Genomic DNA, 18,855 nt, shown 5'->3' on the forward strand with positions numbered 1-18,855 from the left:
GGGAGTAAGGGAATAAGGGAGGAAGGGAGTAAGGGAATAAGGGGGTAAAGGATTAAGGGTGTAAGGGAATAAGGGAGTAAGGGAATAAGAGAATAGGGGTGCAAGGGAGTAAGGGAATAAGGGAGTAAGGGAATAAGGGAGTAAGGGAATAAGGGGGTAAAGGATTAAGGGTGTAAGGGAATAAGGGAGTTAGGGAAAAAGGGAGTAAGGGAATAAAGGAGTAATGGAGTAAGGGAATAAGAGAATAGGGGTGCAAGGGAGGAAGGGAATAAGGGAGTAAGGGAATAAGGGGGTAAAGGATTAAGGGTGTAAGGGAATAAGGGAGTTAGGGAAAAAGGGAGTAAGGGAATAAAGGAGTAATGGAGTAAGGGAATAAGAGAATAGGGGTGCAAGGGAGGAAGGGAATAAGGGAGTAAGGGAATAAGAGGATAGGGGGCATACATATATTTGGGAAACTATTCTTTAAGGAAAATGGCTGATTCATGGGACCGTTAACTTTAAGGAGCTCACGGACAGGAGTTGAGTTTTCACCTCGTTTTCTTTCCCGTTTGTTTATAGAAGATCAAATCGCAGACGAAACCCTAGTTATTTACACTAGAGGCGGGAAGAGAACACGGAGGGTAAAGAGGAGTGAGAGCGCTGACGGTAAAGTGATAAACTGAATAATTAATAATTAAATAGAAGCACAACAGACACTGAACACTGAGGGACTGTGGTGAACCGGATCAACGCGAGCTGCTGGTTTACACCGGCGCCCCCTTGTGGCGATGAGAGACCGCTGAAATCACAAAAAAACAGTTAAAAACTGAGAACTGAACAGATACAAAACTGCTGCTACATCCTACAAACACTGCCCTGCTTTTATATTTAAAACGAACTCAACTTTTAAATGTGACCACGCATTATAACCGTTTATAGTTTACTGTACAATTAGAAAAAACACACCTAAGTAAATCCAGAAGGTTCTGGATCTGAGTGTGAGGAGAGCTTTAGCCGCTGTGTTGTTCCTGAGTGAGTGAGAATTAAACGCTGGATTCACAGAAAATTCACACACTCACAAAACTCTGTAGAACTTTCTTATTTTTGTGTAAAAATAGATATTTATCTGCTTCTATGAGACTTAGTTTTATTATTAATATCTCTGTGGTTAGAGACGCTTTAAAGGCCCTGTAGAGTGTTGTTCACCTCACGCCGGTGAAATAAATTTATATCTTATTACATTATTAAAGACTGTATAATATTTCAGCTGCTACACTCGAGGCTTTTGTTCACAGCTTTAACGCGAGAACGGAAATCAGGAGGAGGGAACCGCACTAAATGATCTAGAGGAGAATGGGTGAATGACATTGCTGTGTCCTACGGGGGGCAGCAGTGAGCGCCCCTGTCTAAACCTGTGTGGTGGTGAAACCCCTGAGGGGGCGTGGCTCGGGTCCTGAGTGGGCGGGGCATTCTGGGAGTGGGTCTAGACTGCGCTGGACATGGAGTGATGTGAGTGGATCAGGACATCGGGAGGGGCGGGGCTCAGGAAAAGCTGATGGTCATGTGACACCTGAGTAGAGAGAGAGTGGAACCTACAGAGAGAGAGAGAGAGAGAGATTATTAAAATATTATAAATGATTATTAACAAATTGTTTTAAAGTAATTTTTTTTTGTTTTTTCTCTAACAACCCTTGCCTTTTCTGTCCTCTACTGCCCCCTTCTGTCCTCTACTGCCCCCTTCTGTCCTCTATTGCCCCTTCCTGTCCTGTACTGCCCCTTTCTGCCCTCTACTTCTCTGTACTGCCTTCACTTACCGCTAAGTGCTACGTGCTAAATGAAGTCCATTGTTTCCGCCGGCGGCGCGCACAGATGCAGCGGCTCACGGCTCTTCTTACTCGTGTACTATTTTGTGCGTTTTTGTGTTGTTTCAGTATGTTGTACGTCGTCTACGAACACTTACAAACATTATAACAGTGGGGACTTACTGAACATTGGTTTTCAACAGGAAATGACCATCTGTATCGATTTTCATCGCACTCACAACATCCCGAACGAGATAGCGAGACCAGCGGGGTCTCCGTGGATTGTTATCGGGTCTGGAAAGCGACGCAGACGGCGTTGCGAGAGGAAGCAAAAGCGGGGCTGCAGGGCTGGACGGCTGTATAAGCTGAGGAAACAGCCACTCAAACAACCGCTACCAAGCCTCTATCTCTCAAATGCCAGATCCATGACACACAAAATGGACGATTTAGAATTACAACTAGCTGGAAATCGCCTTGTTCATGACTGTTGCATGATTATCATTACAGAGTCATGGCTACATGCTCAGATCCCCGATGCTTCAAGCTACACAAATGGGACAGGAACAGCAACGCCGGAAAGAACAGAGGCGGGGGGCTCTGCATCTACGTGCATGAAGGTTGGTGCAATAGTAGCACTGTACTGGTCAGACACTGCTCTCCTGACTTAGAGTTCATGTCGGTGAGATTCAGACCATTTACCTGCCCAGGGAGCTAACTGTAGTTATCATTACTGCAGTCTACATTCCACCGGATGCTAACACAAAAATAGCTCTTAATCTGCTGCTAAATGCCATTAATAACCATCAGCGTGCCTTTCCAAACGGCATTCACATCATCGCGGGGGACTTTAACAAGGCAAATCTCAAAACTGTTCTACCAAAATTCTGCCAACATGTGAAATGCTCAACAAGAGGTTCAAACACTCTGGACCATGTATATTCCAACATCAATCGTGCTTACAGAGCCATACCCCTCCCCCACTTGCGTTTCCCATCCCCACATACACCCCCCTCAAACGACAAACAAAGCCCAAAAGGATCACCATTAACACCTGGCCTGACAACGCCCTTGCCACACTACCGGACTGCTTTGAGCAAACACAGTGGGAAGTCTTCCACCATGAAGACCTCGCAACATTCACAGACACTGTACTGTCTTACATCAGACACTGCATGGATACGGTCACTGTGGAAAAATCAATCAGGGTATATCCCAACCAAGAACCATGGATGAATAACCAAGTCCGCATGCTCCTCCAAGCCCATGACGCAGCCTTCAGATCGGGCGACAGAGCACTATATAGTACCACTCGTGCTAACCTGAGGAGAGGCTTCAGAATCGCCAAAGCACAGCACAAGAGGACAATAGAGGAGCAGCTAAACAACCCTCGTCAGGTTTGGCAGAGCATCCAGTCCATCACCAATTACAAAGGCTGCGCTACAACATCCGGTGACTCACACGTGGCACTGGCGGAGGAACTGCCCGCTTTGAGACCTAGGCACAGCTCGTAACTACAACACCACCCACCCCCCCACTACAACCCACTTCTGTCTCTGGCTCCCCCCACTCATTCTTGCAGCTGAGGATGTGAGAAGTCCCAGCAGCGGCTTCATTTCCTGAGGGTGCTCAGGAAGGAGCAACGACACACGTGCCTGCTGGTGACCTTCTACCGCTCCACCATAGAGAGCCTACTGACCTATGCTGTGTCAGTGTGGCACTCCAGCTGCACAGAGGCTGACAGAAAGAGGCTGCAGAGGGTGACCGATACTGCAGGAAAAATCATTGGCTTCTCTCTGTCTTCCATAAACTCCATCTACAATTCTCGCTGTCTCAGTAGGGCCGGGAACATTCTGAAGGATAACACCCATCCTGGCTTCCACCTCCTTAACCTGTTGCCTTCTGACAGGCGCTACAGGTCCATACCGGCCAGAACTAACAGACTCAGGAACAGCTTCATTCCCAAAGCCATCACGCTGCTAAAAGGGTATCTGCACTAACTCACATTTACAGTGTGTCCTCTGGTGTGTCTGTCCTACTCGTCTATAGGGTACCTATATGTTTCTATAGTTTTTATAGATAGTTCTAACTTTTCTATTTAAATATTGCACAGTGGGCACTTTTTTTAAGGAGCAGCTTCCAATTTCGGTGTACTGTGTGTACTGTGTGTACTGTGTATTCTGTGTATAATGACAATAAAGGCTTTCTATTCTATTCTAATGCTTTCAGCTTGGGCGGCACGGTGGCGCAGCAGGTAGGTGTCGCAGTCACACAGCTCCAGGGGCCTGGAGGTTGTGGGTTCGATTCCCGCTCCGGGTGACTGTCTGTGAGGAGTTGGTGTGTTCTCCCCGTGTCCGTGTGGGTTTCCTCCGGGTGCTCCGGTTTCCTCCCACAGTCCAAAAACACACGTTGGTAGGTGGATTGGCGACTCGAAAGTGTCCGTGTGTGTGAGTGAATGTGTCTGTGTTGCCCTGTGAAGGACTGGCGTCCCCTCCAGGGTGTGTTCCCTGTAGGCTCTGGACCCCCCGCGACCCTAAATTGGATAAGCGGTTACAGATAATGGATGGATGGATGGATGCTTTCAGCTTCATTCTACCGCCCCCTGCTGTCCCTTTTGTGCATTCAGCTGCCCTCTGTTGCCTTCAACAAGCCTCTACTGCCCTCTGCTGCTCTTTATTGCCTTCTACTACAATCTACTGCCATCCATTGCACTCTATATCCACCTCAGCTGAATTACTACTTCTATTGTTCTATAATACCCTCTTTTGTCCTCTACTGCCCACCCCTTACCTGAAGGCCACTTAACTTTTCTAGTGGACTCTCCACGCTGGGCATGGTCACCATGGGAACACTCAGAGTGGGGGGCACACTGAGCGGAGGGGGCTGGGTTCGAGGGGGTGGAGCCAGGAGGGGCAGAGGGGGCTGAGTCTGCTGGAAATTATTAATAACACATGTCACCTACAGGAGAGAGAGAGAGAGAGAGAGAGAGAGTGAGAGAGATGCCATGTTTAAAATAGGCACAGCATGTCTGCTACATCCAGGCCACTAGGTGTCAGTATAACGGCTGTGTAAAGTCATGAAGGAGGTTTAGTGGAGATAATGAGAGATTCCTCTTTTAAGGTTTTTCTCACCAGAAAGGCAGCGATGGCGCCCCCTGTGGCGTAACCGGCGAGCACGTCCGACCAGTGGTTCCGATACTCAGCCACTCTGACCACGCCCACCAGAACAGCCAATGAGAGCAGAGTGAGGCACAGAGTGGGCTTGGCCAGACGAGTGCCTTTGGTTCCCCAGGAGAACGTCATGTACATCTGCGCAAACAAGGGAAACTTACATTACATATAGTGGAACCTTGCTGTGAGGGTTTGATGGCACATAGCCACATACATCTAGAGCAGATGCATATGAGCCTAAGGTTATTGTATCCAGTGTCAGGAGTCAGCTCGAGGTGTATGAAGTCCTGTGACATTGTGGAGTTAACTTCTGTGACGGGGAGGACAGGTGTTTGTGATGAAGAACCAATTACCGAATGCAATCAAACAGTGTCATTATGTTTTTTTAGCACCGTTTAGATCTGAATATACTGTGTAACATAGTAGCTGGTGGTGTAGATGGTGTTGATGGTGGTGTAGCTTGTGGTGTAGCTGGTGTAGATGGTGGTGCAGATGGTGTAGATGGTGGTGTAGCTGGTGGTGCAGATGGTGTAGCTGGTGGTATAGCTAGTGTAGATGGTGGTGCAGATGGTGTAGATGGTGATGTAGCTGGTGTAAATGGTGTAGCTGATGGTGTAGATGGTGGTGTATCTGGTGGTGCAGAAGGTGTAGATGGTGGTGAAGCTGGTGATGCAGATGGTGTAGATGGAGGTGTTGATGGTGTATCTGGCGGTGCAGATGGTGGTGTAGCTGGTGGTGCAGATGGTGAAGCTGGTGGTGCAGATGGTGTAGCTGGCGGTGCAGATGGTGTAGGGGGTGTAGATACCACGGTGTACACAGCGCAGTAGGTGCTGAGAGCGGCGTCTTTGGAGGGGAAGGATTTCCGAGCCGAGCTGATGACGAAGGGATTCCCGGTGCAGGCTTTTTTCTCTGAGACATACTGCAGCGGAGAACTGCAGCCCAGTGCCGTGTAGTTGGGACGGCACGCAGACAGGAAGTGGGGCGCCTGGTTACCCGTCACCACCTGCCCCGCGTTCGCAAAGATGGTGGTGGCAAAGAGACCGAAGGAGTACACACCTGCGACAGGAACGACAAGGAGAGAGGGATTCTGAACACGGACTGTTCGGGCAAATTTACTTTCGGAGCACCTTTTTACACAAACAATAATAACAACAACATAATACAGTCATAAAGCACTTTAAACAAAGGCAATAAGGCAAAAAGAGGAATAAACCACAGCAAACAACAATTAATTAGGAACAGGGATTAAAAACTATTTCTCTCTTCATCACTTCTCGGGAAACAGTTTTAAAACAAATCCTGTTGTAAACGACCCTTTTCCAAACCGAAGTGAAGAGCTGTCGTACCCAGGAAGCGTACGATTCTGCGCAGTAGAGGGTTGAAGTAGCAGCAGTCCACAGTGACGATGGTTCTCTCCTGCAGCATCTCGGGCTTCGAGAAGAACAACGCCAGCTCCCCGATCAGGATCTACACCCCACAGGAAGGACAACAAAAACACGGTCAGTGCACCACGAGCAGCGGGACTCCTCGGACTGACAGGGTCACTGCGTAAAACATGCACTTCCTTCACTGTCTGATGTGCTGTGTTTCCTATCACTGTGTAAAAGATGCAGGAGGATGATTTTTATAGGCTCTGTCCCAGTTTAAATTGTCGGGTATTTATTGGGTCTCTGTACCTTTGGGCTATATCCATTTTGAAATGTGTCCTAAAGGTTAGAGCTGAGGGCTGAGGGCTGAAAGGTGGTCGGTTTGATTCCCGCGAGCAGCAGGAAAATAGAGGGCAGTGGGAGTGAAGGAACAGCACTGTCCTCCTCCTCAGTCCATGGCTGAGGGGCACTTGAGCAAGGCACCGAACTCACAACTGTTCCCTGGCGCCGAGGATGACTGCCCCTCCACCCCCCACCCCCTAGTGCACTAGTGTGTGTGTGTGTGTGTGTGTTCACTGCCACAGATGAGTTTAATGCAGAGACACAGTTCATTGTAAATTGTACAGTAACAAATAATTACAGAAAATCACAAGGAAATAAACCAGGAAAATGCTCTTGTTTCTGGGCTGTGGTCAGAGCGACTCCCTTCGTGTTCAGGTTCACCTTCCCTCCCTGCACCCCACCCCACCCCAGCTGCTGATCCACACAGTGGAGTTGGTGCAGGATTTACCCCGATGCCCCTCTTTCCACAACCCTCCATTTCTCCGGGGATGGGACCCGAACACCCCCTGTTCATCTGACGCAGAGAGATCATCTGCACCCCCCCCCTCCCACCCCACACACACCACAGCTTCTGTATGGCCTCAGGCTTTAAACGAAACGCACTAAAGAAAGTACAGAGCCGTATCTGTTCACTCTCAGAACGAAGAGCTGTCCTCCGAGGGTCGACTCGACTGATTTCACACAGAATCCGGGTTCAGTTCTTTTCTGACCCAAATCCACATCAGATCAGCCTTCAATCACAGGCAGAACCTCTGTGATCAGGGCTCGGAGAGACAGCGTGTAACACTTTAATTAGTAACACCTTCCACACGTGAGGAATACAGCGGAGAAACGGAGCTGGAGAGAGACAGAGACACGGGGAAGAGACCGGAATTAAATATAAAACTCTGACACATTTCTCCCTCTGCCCCACACTCTCTGCTTTTAAATCATTAAAACACTCTCACACACTCACACACACAAACACACACACAGTCATGTGTGTCCATTAGGAGTTTTCTCATGTGCAGCAAAAAAAAATATATATCCCATGAATTAATAGTGTGCTGCTGTTTGCTGTTCTCCGCTTCACTGCATTAACCCAGAAAACACTCGCAGCACTTCACCTTTAACTCACTCCTAAACTGACGCACGGAACAGCACCCCCCTGTGGAACAGTGCCCAAACCTGCGTGAGATCGTAAGGCCTCTTGTGCACTGCAGGCCCGGTTCCGTACCGTTCAGGGCTGGTGTGGACCCGTCCGCTCGGTTACTGTTCCTTTCTCCAGCCGCTAAATCAGAGGCAGGAGGTGCACAGCGTCAGCTTTAGTGGAAACCAAGGATATGCCACAGAACACATCACCAGCAGGGGGCGCTGTACAGCAACAGTAAAACAGAAGAGAGAAGATAGCGGAGCGTGTAGACGCCCTGTGAGCGTTTGTGCTGCTGTTACAGACATTTGTTTGTCTCCAAAATCAAACAGTGATCATCTTTTGGGGATGAGACACAGGAGACTACACTATGTACTCCTCGTGGGTGTCGGTAGCGCTCCTTGCTCCTGTAACAGGCCACGCCCACAGACGCCCTGCTACTCTCTGGTTCCCACTGAGAATGAACTTTTCGGTTCCAGAACCTGCTTCTGTTGGTGGAAGTGTGTTCACAGTTAGATTCACGACCAGAGCTCAGCCCGGTCCACACTGTGGATCATAGACTAATCATGTGTGTCATATTATTACACACACACACACGTCTCACTCTTTCTAAGCGCTTCAGAGCCCTGAGGATCTGTTTAACCTCTATACACTCACTCTTCTTTCTCTCCTGTGTGTGTGTGTGTGTGTGTGTGTGTATGAGTCTTGAACAAAAGGTGGGAGCTTAATCTGGACTTACTGAGCCTTAAGCAGTTTATACACTGAGAGGGAGGGAGAGAGAGAGAGGGAGAGAGAGGGAGAAAGAGAGAGAGAAAGAGTGAGAGACAGACAGAGAGAGAGAGAGAAAGAGTGAGAGACAGAGAGAGAGACAGACACAGAGAGAGAGAGAAAGAGTGAGAGACAGAGAGAGAGACAGACAGAGAGAGAGAGAGAAAGAGTGAGAGACAGACAGAGAGAGAGAGAGAAAGAGTGAGAGACAGAGAGAGAGAGAAAGAGTGAGAGAGAGAGAGGGGTATCTGAAAATCTCACTCCAGTTTCACATTCTTGTCCTTGTTTTAGTTTTTCGTCTCTGCAGAGACATGCCCAAACACACACACACACACACTGCAGATACGCACACACACACACACACACACTGCAGATACACACACATTAAGGGATGAGGCCCATGTGCCCTCCACTCTGTTACCATGGCGTCCACATGGACTCAAATCCCCCACATAAAGCAGACATTCTGCTCAGTTCTGTGTTTTTTTTAAAGGGACAGTGCAGAGAGGCAGAGAGAGAGCCTCAGTGATGCCACAGCCACCCGTCAGTGACAGGACTCCAGACCCCCACCACCCTCTCCCCTCTACTGCCTTAACACATCTGGACCGTTAACATTCTCCTCCAAGCGTTGAGTGGGTGTGTCTGGTGGAGTCTACTGAAAAATTAAAGTGGAAGAACAGAAATGTTACAGTGGAACTACCCAGACACTAATAAAGGAAGTACAGAATTATTATGGAAACAAGCAGGGATATTAAGGTGAAACTTTAGAGACAACAAAGTGGAACTGTAGAGATATTAAGGCGGAACAGGAGAGATATTAAGGTAGAACTGTAGATATATTAAGGTGAAACTGTAGAGATATTAATGTGGAACTATAGAGATATTAAGGTGGAACTGTAGAGATTTTAATGTGGAACTATAGAGATATTAAGGTGGAACTGTAGAGATTTTAATGTGGAACTGTAGAGATATTAAGGCGGAACTGTAGCGATATTAAGGTGGAACAGGAGAGATATTAAGATAGAACTGTAGAGATATTAAGGTGGAACTGTAGATATATTAAGGTGAAACTGTAGAGATTTTAATGTGGAACAGGACAGACATTAAGGTGGAACTGTAGAGATATTAAGGTGGAACTGTAGATATATTAAGGTGAAACTAGAGATTTTAATGTGGAACTGTAGAGACATTAAGATGGAACTATAGAGTTATTAAGGTGGAACAGGGGCTATATTAAGATAGAACTGTAGATATATTAATGTGGAACTGTAGAGATATTAAGGCGGAACTATAGAGATATTAAGGTAGAACTGTAGATATATCAAGGCAGAACTGTAGAGATGTTAAGGTGAAACTGTAGAGATATTAAGGTAGAACTGTAGATATATTAAGGCAGAACTGTAGAGATGTTAAGGTGGAACTGTAGCGATATTAAGGTGGAACAGGACAGACATTAAGGTGGAACTATAGAGATATTAAGGCGGAACAGGAGCGATATTAAGATAGAACTGTAGATATATTAATGTGGAACTGTAGAAATATTAAGGTGGAACTGTAGAGATTTTAAGGTGGAACTATAGAGATATTAAGGTAGAACTGTAGATATATTAAGGCGGAACTGTAGAGATGTTAAGGTGGAACTGTAGAGATATTAAGGTGGAACTATAGAGATATTAAGGTGGAACTGTAGAGATATTAAGGTAGAACTATAGATATATTAAGGCGGAACTGTAGAGATATTAAGGTGGAACTGTAGATATATTAAGGTGAAACTGTAGAGATATTAAGGCAGAACTGTAGAGATATTAAAGTAGAACTGTAGATATATGAAGGCGGAACTGTAGAGATATTAAGGTGGAACTGTAGATATTCAGGTGAAACTGTAGAGATATTAAGGTGGAACTGTAGAGATATTAAGGTAGAACTATAGATATATTAAGGCGGAACAGGAGAGGCATTAATGTGGAACTGTAGATCTATTAAGGTGGAACTGTAGATATATTAAGGTGAAACTGTAGATATATTAATGTGGAATTGTAGATATATTAAGGTGGAACTGTAGATCTATTAAGGCGGAACAGGAGAGATATTAAGGTAGAACTGTAGATATATTAATGTGGAACTGTAGAGATATTAATGTGGAACAGGAGAGACATTAAGGTGGAACTGTAGAGATATTAATGTGGAACAGGACAGATACTGAAAAGAAGCTAGAGGTGATTTTCTTCTGAACTATAGCTTTAAGAGTGACAGCAAAAACACAACACCCACACACAGGCTGAGAGTATGTATGAGAGGGTGGTGGTCTTTAAGGTGGTAGTTAAAGTCTTACCGTGAGGGTGGGGATGGCAGTGACGAGGGAGTAGACAAGAACAGGTGGCGCTCTGCTGAAGTCCTCAGGACCAGGGTAGGGTTTGGAGAAGGTTTTATCGAAGCAGAAAAAGCCCTGGATATGAACCGGGAAGGTGTCGGTGTATTCAAAATAATACGCCAACAACACCGTCCCAGCCATTATCACCAACTGGAAATAAAACATCACACACACACAGAGAGAGAGAGACCTCAGAAGGAGAGAAGAATGGGAGCGAGAGAGAAATCCGACTGAACATAAAAGAATCCACACAGCGAATGAATGAAGAGGAACTGTGTGAAAAAAGAAACAGAGCAAAAAATAGAAAATATATTCAAGTCCTTCAGCTCAGAGAGAGAGAGAGAGAGAGAGAAAGGATAGAGAGAGAGGGGAAGAGAGAGGGAGAGGGAAGAAGAGAGGGAAAGACAGAAAGAGGGAAAGAAAGAGAGGGAGAGGCAAGGAGAGAGAGGGGGAAAGAAAGAGGAAAAGAGGGAGAGAAGTAGAAAGAGGAAAAGAGGGTGAGGGAAGGAGAAAGAGAGATAGAGAGGGAAAGAGAAAGAGAGAGGGAAAGAAAGGGGACATGAGAGAGTAGGATAGAGAGAGGGGAAGAGGGAGAGGCAAGAAGAGAGGGAAGGAGAGAGGGGGAGAGAGTGAGAGGTGGGGAAGAGAGGGGGGAGAGCTCTCTCTCTTTCCCTCTCTCTCTCTTGCTCTCTCTCCCTCTTTTCCTCTCTCTCCTTCCCTCTCCCTCTTTTCCTCTTTCTTTCCCCCTTCTCTCTCCTTGCCAGAGAGAGGGAAAGAGAGAGAGAGGGAGGGAGGGAGGGAAAGAGAGAGAGAGCTGATTACACTGATCTCTCGCTCTGGAGGAGATTAAAGGGGAAGTGTGTGACATTTATTTTGAATAATGAGCAAATCACCAAAATAACACTGAACTGCAGAGCCTCTGTGTGTGTGTGTGTGTACACGGGGGTTACGAGAGGAGAGCAGTGCTCCAGTTTAAAACAGGTTCAGTACAGAGACTCTGACACATCCAGGCCACTAGGGGCCAGTGTAACGACTGATTCCAAATCTGAAGAAGAATCAGTGCAAAAATGACTGACCACACACACACACACACACACACACACACACACACCAGAGCAGAACACAATAGAACAGATGGGACTAAAGTCACTTGGAAAGTCAAACACACACACACACACACACACAGAGAGAGAGGACACATAATGCAGGTCGGTTAAAAACATCCTGTGAAAGATGATCCTGTTATATGTGAAGAGAACTCTCTCTGTGTGTGTGTGTGTATGTGTGTGTGTGTGTGTGAATGCTGTGCTTTTATGGCTGATGTATGTAGATGAGCTGTGGATATAGTTGTTAATTTTTGAAGTTTCTACCTAAAAATTTAGAGACTTTCACAGTGTTTATTTACGACACAAAGCCGTAGAGAGATCTTTAATTAAATATAAATCCATTTAAAATCCCACATAAACAAGTCAGGAACGTGGAGGAAACACAAGACACTGCTCCTCTCGGCTGCTATCAGCCAATGAGCTGTGCTCTGATTGGTTTAAACACAATGGGACAGTGCTGCCATCTGCTGGTTTTTCTCATTGTTGCAGACGTGCTCAGAGCTTATCATTCATTCATTCATTCATTCATTGTCAGTTCTCACTGCCTCCAGGTTGGGGTCGACTGGGTCCGGAATAACTTTCCCAGTGTCAGCGAGACTGGATAATTTTATTACCACTCAGCATCTGGATGTGGCACATCTGCAGCTCTCCTCTGGCCACACCTGGCCTTAAATGATGGTGACTCAAGGTGAGTCCAGCTCCTAGCCTCCGCCACAGCTCCACCTTAAATGGGCCAGGTATGAGAAATCTGGGCCAAACCTATTATTTTTCCATGAGTCGTAACTGAGTTGCAACTGAGCTGTAACTGAGCCACAACTGAGCCGTAATTGAGCCACAACTGAGCTGCAACTGAGCCACAACTGAGCCACAACTGAGCCGTAATTGAGCCACAACTGAGCCGTAATTGAGCCACAACTGAGCTGTAACTGAGCCGTAACTTAGCTGCAACTGAGCCATAATTGAGCCATAACTGAGCTGCAAATGAGCCTCAACTGAGCCACAACTGAGCCGTAATTGAGCCACAACTGAGCCATAACTGAGCTGCAAATGAGCCTCAACCGAGCATAAACTGAGCCACAACTGAGCCTTAAATAAGCCATAAATGAGATATTGGGGAAACATATTAGGCCCAGATTTGTCAGCTATCTGTGGGTTATTGACAGTTTAAGGCCTATGCTACATGCTAAAGCTAATGCTAACACTAGCTCACTGCTCTGACGTCACTGTGGAAGTAAAACTATTGTTAAACTTTACTTTTTTAAACTTAGGAGTTTTTACTTTTCCTTTAGTAGGACACAGGCTTTTATTAAACTCACCACATCAGGACGATACTGTGTGTGTGTGTGTGTGTGTGTGTGTGTGTGGTGGGGGGGGGGGGTGTACAGAGAGAGAGAGAGAGAACAGAGGGATGGGGAGCAGTGTGAAAGTGGATCACCCGGTATGAATTTACTGCAGTCCCCAGAGAGAAGTACTCTCTCCCTCTCTCTCTCTCTCTCTCACACACACACACAAACACACACTCACATAATAGCTGAAGTGAGGAAGTGAACAAGACCCGTCTGTAACTGAGTCAGTTACCAGCTGTGAATGACAATCACTTATAATTCAGTATCACCTCATCTGACTATTCCAGACCTCACCTGACTATTCCAGACCTCACCAGACCTCACCTAACTACTCCAGACCTCACCTGACTATTCCAGACCTCACCTGACTATTCCAGACCTCACCAGACCTCACCTGACTATTCCAGACCTCACCTGACTATTCCAGACCTCACCTAACTACTCCAGACCTCACCTGACCTCACCTGACTATTCCAGACCTCACCTGACTATTCCAGACCTCACCAGACCTCACCTGACTATTCCAGACCTCACCAGACCTCACCTGACTATTCCAGACCTCACCAGACCTCACCTAACTATTCCAGACCTCACCTGACCTCACCTGACTATTCCAGACCTCACCTGACTATTCCAGACCTCACCTGACTATTCCAGACCTCACCAGACCTCACCTGACTATTCCAGACCTCACCTGACTATTCCAGACCTCACCAAACCATTCCAGACCTCACCTGACCTCACCAGACTATTCCAGACCTCACCTGACCATTCCAGACCTCACCTGACCTCACCTGACTATTCCAGACCTCACCTGACCATTCCAGACCTCACCTGACCTCACCTGACTATTCCAGACCTCACCTGACCATTCCAGACCTCACCTGACCATTCCAGACCTCACCAGACTATTCCAGACCTCACCTGACCATTCCAGACCTCACATGACCTCACCAGACTATTCCAGACCTCACCTGACCGATCAAGACCTCACCAAAATATTCCAGACCTCACCTGACCATTCCAGACCTCACCAAACCTCACCTGACTATTCCACACCTCATCTGACTATTCCAGACCTCACCTGACCTCACCTGATCCACACCTGAGAGGGAGTGTTAGTGGTGATATTTGATATATATTTCAGTATAAATACAGTGTAATCTACCTTCTGAACTCCACAGTAGTGACTCTGTGTTACGTCTCTAAATAAAAACACAGCACTAGACTCTGAGAAAAGAGTGGATTACAGGAGGAAGTTGTGAGTAAATTTGGTAAAATTATTAATTAATTTTAATAAGAATTATCACGTTAAACTTCCAGGTGTTAAGGCGTTAATATTATTGAATTATTGATTACGCCTCGGAGGACCACCCACAGACGCTGCCCCGACACCACTGTCACATCCTCGGGGAATGTCCAGGATATATTTTACTGTAACACCTTCATAAACATTCATTTATTCACTCATTCATTCATTGTCTGTAGCCCTTATCCAGTTCACAGTCCACACCCTGGAGGGGGCGCCAGTCCTTCACAGGGCGACACACACTCACACTTTCACTCACACACTCACACCTACGGACACTTTTGAGTCTCTAGTCCACCTACCACCTCCATAAACAGAACAGAAAATGAAGTAGGGGAAGGTTCCCAGAGAGAGAGAGAGAGAGAGAGAGAGAGAGAGAGAGAGAGAGAGTGAGTGAGTGAGTGAGTGAGTGAGTGAGTGAGTGAGTGAGTGAGTGAGTGAGAGAGAGAGAAAGAGAGAGAGAGGGGGAGAAAGGGAGAGTGAGAGAGAGAGAGAGGAGAGAGGGAGAGAAAGGGAGAGTGAGAGAGATATGGAGAGAGAGAGAGAGAAAGAGGGAGAGAGAGAGGAGAGGGAGAGAGAGAGAGGGGGGGGAGAGGGAGAGAGGAGATATATATATATATAGAGAGAGAGAGGGAAAAGGAGAGAGAGAGAGGGAGAGAGAGAGAGAGAGGGAAAGGAGAGAGAGAGAGGGAGAGAGAGAGGGAGAGAGAGAGAGAGAGAGGGAAAAGGAGAGAGAGAGAGAGGGAGAGAGAGAGAGAGAGAGGGAAAAGGAGAGAGAGAGAGAGGGAGAGAGAGAGAGAGAGGGAAAGGAGAGAGAGAGAGGATTAGAGCTCCAGTAAAGCCCTGGGATCAGGAAGAACTCAGAGAGAAAAAGACTTCACACACTTTCACACACAGCAGATAAGACCCAGCTTTCACTGTTCATCACTCCCTCCCTCTCTCTCTCTCTCTCTCTCATTACATCACAGAGAGAGAAAGGGAGCAGGGCTTTTATCACTACACTCTATAATGAGATGCAAAATAGGAAGAAAGGATGGGGTGCCGCGGGGGACACAGTTAAAGAGAACGAGGAGGAGGAGAGAGAGAGAAAGAGAGCGAGAAAGAGCTTGGAATAGAATTACTATAAACAACCTCCTACTCCCTGGGCAACACCACCATCATCTTCATCATCATCACCTTAATTATCTTCATCATCTCTGACATAACCAACATCAGTCGCATTATATAGGACCCCCCCCCTCCACAGTTTTTAATGACCCCCACAGCAGTGTTCTCCCCCTGTGTAAACAGCACCTGTTCCTTTAAATGATAATGAGCCGCTCGCTGTTCACCCCGACCCCGAGCGCACAGCAGTGAGGAGCGAGGAGCAGAAGCTCTGGTTTTTAGCCGTTTTCACTCTGTTCTCTTTCTTCTCCGTTTTTACTCAGTGCTCTTATTTCTCCGCGCTCGTTGTGTCTGTTTTGCTGAGTTTAACCTCGTCTTTGTGCTCTCACATAAACACGGGTCCAGCGCTGTGATTGGACAGACTCAGACGAGGGGGCGGAGCCATTCTAAAGTCTCTGCACTTGACGTCAGAAGCGGAGCAGAATCAGAACGACTCGTTTTATCCTGTGTTTCTGACTCAGGCAGCGCACAGTAAACTGACTGGGGTCTTGTTTCACAGTGTGTGGGTTGGTGGGCTCCAGATTCACACTTAATGTGAACATACATCCAACAGTAGAGTATTTACAGTATTTCCACTTTAACATTGTCACTAACATCATAAAGACTGAGACTCTGATGTTAATGCTAACATTAGCTCTGCTGCAGTTAGCGCTGAGAGGCAGAGATTAGCATGACTTTAGCATGACAAGTGGTTTAACTGCGAGTCACAGTCACTGATAGTTCCTCCAATCAGCTTCTGATTAATTTTACACTGAAATCAAAGCTAGCGCTGATATTAGCGTGGTCGCTACTGCTCTGGGACAGAGCCTCGGGCCCTCGGGGCTCAGCCAATCACAGAGCAGCATCGCTAACAAGCTCAGAGCTTAATTAAAGGGCTTAATTAAGAACACTTCTGAGAGAGAGTCCCTCAGAGTCACACAGATTAGAGAGAGAGAGACAGAAAGAGAGAGAGAATAGGGGTTCATGTTGTTTTGGATGCAACCAGCAGATGGCGCAGTAGATGGAACTGAAGGAACTGATTATCTTTATTCACACTTTTCATTATGTTCTTCATGTGCTGATGTGCACCGCTGTGATGTCATGTGATTATGCACCGCTGTGATGTCATGTGATGATGCTCACTGCTGTGATGTCATGTGATGATGCACAACATTTTGATGTCATGTGATGATGCACCGCTGTGATGTCATGTGATGATGCGATGGCGGTGTGCTCTGAGGTCATTATTCCTTCGTAAACTCACCTCCACAAAGAGGAAACAGGGCACGATGTACCTGCTTTTCTTCAGCACTCCTCTTCCTCCTCCCACCATTATTCTGTCCATCCCTGTGTCCATCAGGGTTTACACACTAGGCACACACACACACACACACACACTATAAATAATGCACACAGCGAGAACCTGTGGTCAGAAATTGTGTAGGGACATAACACACACACACACACACACACAGTAACACACACTCACAGTAAAACACACAGTAACACACACAGTAACACACACACGCACAGTAAAACACACAGTAACACACACTCACAGTAAAACACACAGTAACACACACAGTAACACACACATGCACAGTAAAACACGCAGAAACACACACAGTAACTCACACAGTAACACACACACACAGTAACACACACATGCACAGTAAAACACGCAGAAACACACACAGTAACTCACACAGTAACACACACATGCACAGTAAAACACGCAGAAACACACACAGTAACTCACACAGTAACACACACACACAGTAACACATGCAGAAACACACACAGTAACACACACACGCACAGTAACACACGCAGAAACACACACAGTAACTCACACAGTAACACACACACACAGTAACACACACAGTAACACACACAGTAACTCACACAGTAACTCACACAGTAACTCACACACACAGTAACTCACACAGTAACACACACACACAGTAACACACGCAGAAACACACACAGTAACACACACACACAGTAAAACACACAGTAACACACACACACACAGTAACTCACACAGTAACACACACACACAGTAACACACGCAGAAACACACACAGTAACTCACACAGTAACACACACACACAGTAACACACGCAGAAACACACACAGTAACTCACACAGTAACACACACACACAGTAACACATGCAGAAACACACATAGTAACACACACACGCACAGTAACACACACACACACAGTAACACATGCAGTAACACATGCAGAAACACACACAGTAACTCACACAGTAACACACACACACAGTAACACACGCAGAAACACACACAGTAACACACACTGTAACTCACACAGTAACACACACACACAGTAACACACACACGCAGAAACACACACAGTAACACACGCAGAAACACACAAAGTAACACACACACGCAGAAACACACACAGTAACTCACACAGTAACACACACAGTAACACACACACACAGTAACTCACACAGTAACACACACACACAGTAACTCACACAGTAACACACACACGCAGAAACACACACAGTAACACATGCAGAAACACACACAGTAACTCACACAGTAACACACACAGTAACTCACACAGTAACACACACACAGTAACACATGCAGAAACACACATGGTAACACACACACGCACAGTAACACACGCAGAAACACACACAGTAACACACACTGTAACTCACACAGTAACACACACACACAGTAACACACACACGCAGAAACACACACAGTAACACACGCAGAAACACACAAAGTAACACACACACGCAGAAACACACACAGTAACACACACACACAGTAACACACGCAGAAACACAGACAGTAACACACACAGTAACACACACACACAGTAACACACGCAGAAACACAGACAGTAACACACACAGTAACTCACACAGTAACACACACACACAGTAACTCACACAGTAACTCACACAGTAACACACACAGTAACACACACACACAGTAACACATGCAGAAACACACACAGTAACTCACACAGTAA

At 46.4% G+C, this 18,855-nt stretch overlaps 1 protein-coding gene across 2 annotated transcripts; it reads right to left on the reverse strand.

Moving 5' to 3' along the window:
- Positions 1-264: 264 nt before the first annotated feature.
- On the reverse strand, positions 265-17,337 carry plppr2b (phospholipid phosphatase related 2b). Of its 2 annotated transcripts, none has more exons than XM_066665421.1 (7): positions 17,094-17,337; positions 10,887-11,075; positions 6,295-6,415; positions 5,754-6,004; positions 4,910-5,086; positions 4,585-4,736; positions 265-1,571 (listed from the first exon to the last, which is right to left on the reverse strand). In XM_066665421.1, exons 1-7 carry the CDS (start codon positions 17,184-17,186, stop codon positions 1,463-1,465), a joined length of 1,092 nt encoding a protein of 363 aa, XP_066521518.1. In that variant the 5' UTR covers positions 17,187-17,337; the 3' UTR covers positions 265-1,462. The 2 variants fall into 2 exon arrangements, with proteins under 2 accessions (XP_066521518.1, XP_066521520.1); XM_066665423.1 differs by having other exon boundaries at positions 4,569-4,736.
- Positions 17,338-18,855: the final 1,518 nt, after the last annotated feature.

Source organism: Hoplias malabaricus, chromosome 3 (assembly GCF_029633855.1).
Source record: "Hoplias malabaricus isolate fHopMal1 chromosome 3, fHopMal1.hap1, whole genome shotgun sequence".
NCBI classification, from domain to species: domain Eukaryota; kingdom Metazoa; phylum Chordata; class Actinopteri; order Characiformes; family Erythrinidae; genus Hoplias; species Hoplias malabaricus.

Bases quoted from the DNA above. Each gene is read 5' to 3' on its own strand.
- plppr2b (XM_066665421.1), bottom strand. From the start codon at position 17,186: ATGGACACAGGGATGGACAGAATAATGGTGGGAGGAGGAAGAGGAGTG. The intron at 6,005-6,294 runs GTACGACAGCTC...TTCCTGTCGCAG, and splicing joins CAGAATCGTACGCTTCCTGG to GTGTGTACTCCTTCGGTCTC. The intron at 4,737-4,909 runs GTGAGAAAAACC...TCTCTCCTGTAG, and splicing joins GCGCCATCGCTGCCTTTCTG to GTGACATGTGTTATTAATAA.